Source organism: Aplysia californica, unplaced genomic scaffold (assembly GCF_000002075.1).
Source record: "Aplysia californica isolate F4 #8 unplaced genomic scaffold, AplCal3.0 scaffold00080, whole genome shotgun sequence".
In the NCBI taxonomy this organism is placed as follows: Eukaryota; Metazoa; Mollusca; class Gastropoda; order Aplysiida; family Aplysiidae; genus Aplysia; species Aplysia californica.
In genome coordinates, this window is record NW_004797350.1 from 850,247 (window position 1) to 852,746 (window position 2,500).

The following is a 2,500-nucleotide window of genomic DNA, read 5'->3' on the forward strand; positions in this document are numbered from 1 at the left end:
GTGTGTGTGTGTTTCTGTGTGTGTGTGTGTGTGTGTGTGTGTGTGTGTGTGTGTGTTTGTGTGTGTCAGACTGTCAGACTGGCTGTCTGACTTTTTGTTTTCCTGCAATCAGAGCGGTCAAACGTGTCACAGATCGGCGCTGTGTTTCTCAGGTCCGCAACAACAGGATCTTTTTACACCTTCTTCTACGTCTCGTTGTTTTGGACGTTTCCGAGAAAGAAAAAAAAAGTTATAGATCTAGGAGTTCTGGTGCAGTTGTATTCTTCTCCGTTCAAGTTTTTTTTATGTCATTGCGTGTGGTGGTTGAAGGGAGCCAGTTGAAGGTCATATTATACAATAGTGGTGTTGTTTTTTTCATTGTTGTCTCTGCATGTCTTCCCCCCCCCCTCCCAAATAAAAACAAAGTTCAGGAAATGACCGTTACTCTGCCAGTGTGCTTCTCTTTCTCGAACACCAATGTTATGATCATCCTATTCTGCTACTCTCAGTATTCTCTCGTGTATTTGTGGGTGCATGTAGCATGTATTAGTGTGTATCTGTTTGTGTGTGTCTTTGTGTGTGCATTTATGTGTGTGTATGTGTGTATGTGTGTGTGTGCATGTATGTGTGTGTGCATGTATGTGTGTGTGCATGTATATGTGTATGTGCATGTGTGTGTGTGTGTGAGTGTGTGTGTGTGTGTGTGTGTGAGTGTGTGTGTGTATGTGTGTGTGTGTGTATTCGCATGGAGCACCAAATCGTATCTATCTGCCAAGCCAATTTCCCAGTACGAAAAGAGCCGTATCGTTCGTGACCACACAATCCTTCGCTTTTATCCAAATTGAAATTACATGACCATCTTGTGTTGCAAGTGCCATAAAACTCTTACTAAAACTTGTTTTTTTTTAATTTGAAATAAAACAATCGTTCTTTCCTTCCTTCCTCAGAGGGCGCCCCCCTATCCTACAAGGAGGACCTGGTGGCCGAGATCAACTTGATGAAGCGTATCGGCAGCCATCCGAACATCGTGTGCCTCATCGGAGCCTGCACCATGTCGGAACCTATTGCCCTCGTCATGGAATACGTTCCGTATGGGAATCTCCAGAACTTCTTGAAGTGAGTGCAACAACCTGTTGAGTTTAGTTCTTTGACAATGTGAGTCACTCTAAAACACCTAAAGATGCTCTTTTCTTCTTTCTTTCATTTTTTTTTTGGGGGGGGGGGCTTTTAGAAAAGAACCCCAACTTCATTATTCAAAGAGATTTTCTGATTCTGTGTTCTCTGTCTGAAACTTCAAAAGGCAGATTTATCATATATTTCCCCATTAAATACGCACCACCAATATATATACACACGGGCAAGCAAACAGATATAAAATATTGAGGTAGATAGAAAGAGAGTGAGGTAGAAAGAGAAAGAGAAAGAGAGAAAGGAAAAAAGAGAGACTGAGATCCGAGAGATAAAGAGAGCCCGTCACACAGAAAAGAAAACACGACCTCTTTGAGGCGGGGGGGGGGGTTGCTCACAAGCATAATATTATTATCTTATTTGTGAAAATGTTATGTTTTGATTTAATTTTGCCATTGAAAAAACCCCAGCGAAGTAACTCAAAATAAAACACAAAACAAGGTGTACAGGTTGCAAATCTTAGCCAACAGAACGTAGACAACGATTGCGCAAAGGCGATAACAGAAGCGTTCAGAAGAGCCAAAAAAAAAAAGATAATACAGTTTCTCAATTGATTTTGTAACAACCCCATTATGCTCAACCCTCCAAACTTGCTGGGCGGGGACCACCGTCTCTAGTGAGGTAAAAATCTTCACATGTACTGATTACCTGAAATTATAGCCCTAACCTGTTGGCATGTGCCTCATTTATCTTTCTTCTGCTCTGTCCCGAATCCTGTTGATGGGGTCTGTGCCGAGACAACAGATACGTACGTTGTGCTCTTGTTTTGGCCCGCGGTTTTTACTTTCCCTCGCAGACAGCTCACTCTGTGTGCGTTTATTTCAAATTCGATGAACTTTCGTCCTCTCACACCAGCACAAACATGGCGTATTTCTCCGTTCTGGAAGGTGTTTGTGTGTGTGGCGGGTGGAGGGGAGGGGGGTGTAAGTTCATTTCTCTGTAACAGAATTTCACCTCACTATCTTTTATCAAGCCCCTTCGTTTAGCCACCCCACAACCAAGCACCTCTCATTTGTTGAACCCGAGTAGCTACAGGAGGGGATTTATTGATGTTACCCAACCTGGTCGCTGAGAAATCTATCCACACGTTCCCCTTTGTACCTACGGAGTTTCACCAAGATAGATTTGAAGCTCTCTTTCATAAACATCAACTTTCTCAAAGATTTTCGTTTTCAAAGGGGTTGATGATCATGATACTTTGTGTACAAGGATGGCGACACTCAAAGGTCAATGAAAACGTCTAGCAAAAGAAATGTTCGGTTCTTCTGCTCATGCCTATTGCTTACCGTACGCGCAAGTGATGAAAAGGTTTGTGCCGTCATCAAAGACAAAG

At 42.6% G+C, this 2,500-nt stretch overlaps 1 protein-coding gene across 2 annotated transcripts in view; it reads left to right on the forward strand.

The window, feature by feature from the left end:
• Positions 1-2,500, forward strand: part of Nork (neurite outgrowth regulated kinase) — a 145,663-nt gene that overhangs the window by 119,577 nt on the left and 23,586 nt on the right. For both annotated transcript variants that reach the window (XM_013080254.2, NM_001204717.1), the window contains 1 exon segment: positions 927-1,095. In XM_013080254.2, the coding sequence (XP_012935708.1) occupies positions 927-1,095 (169 nt within the window).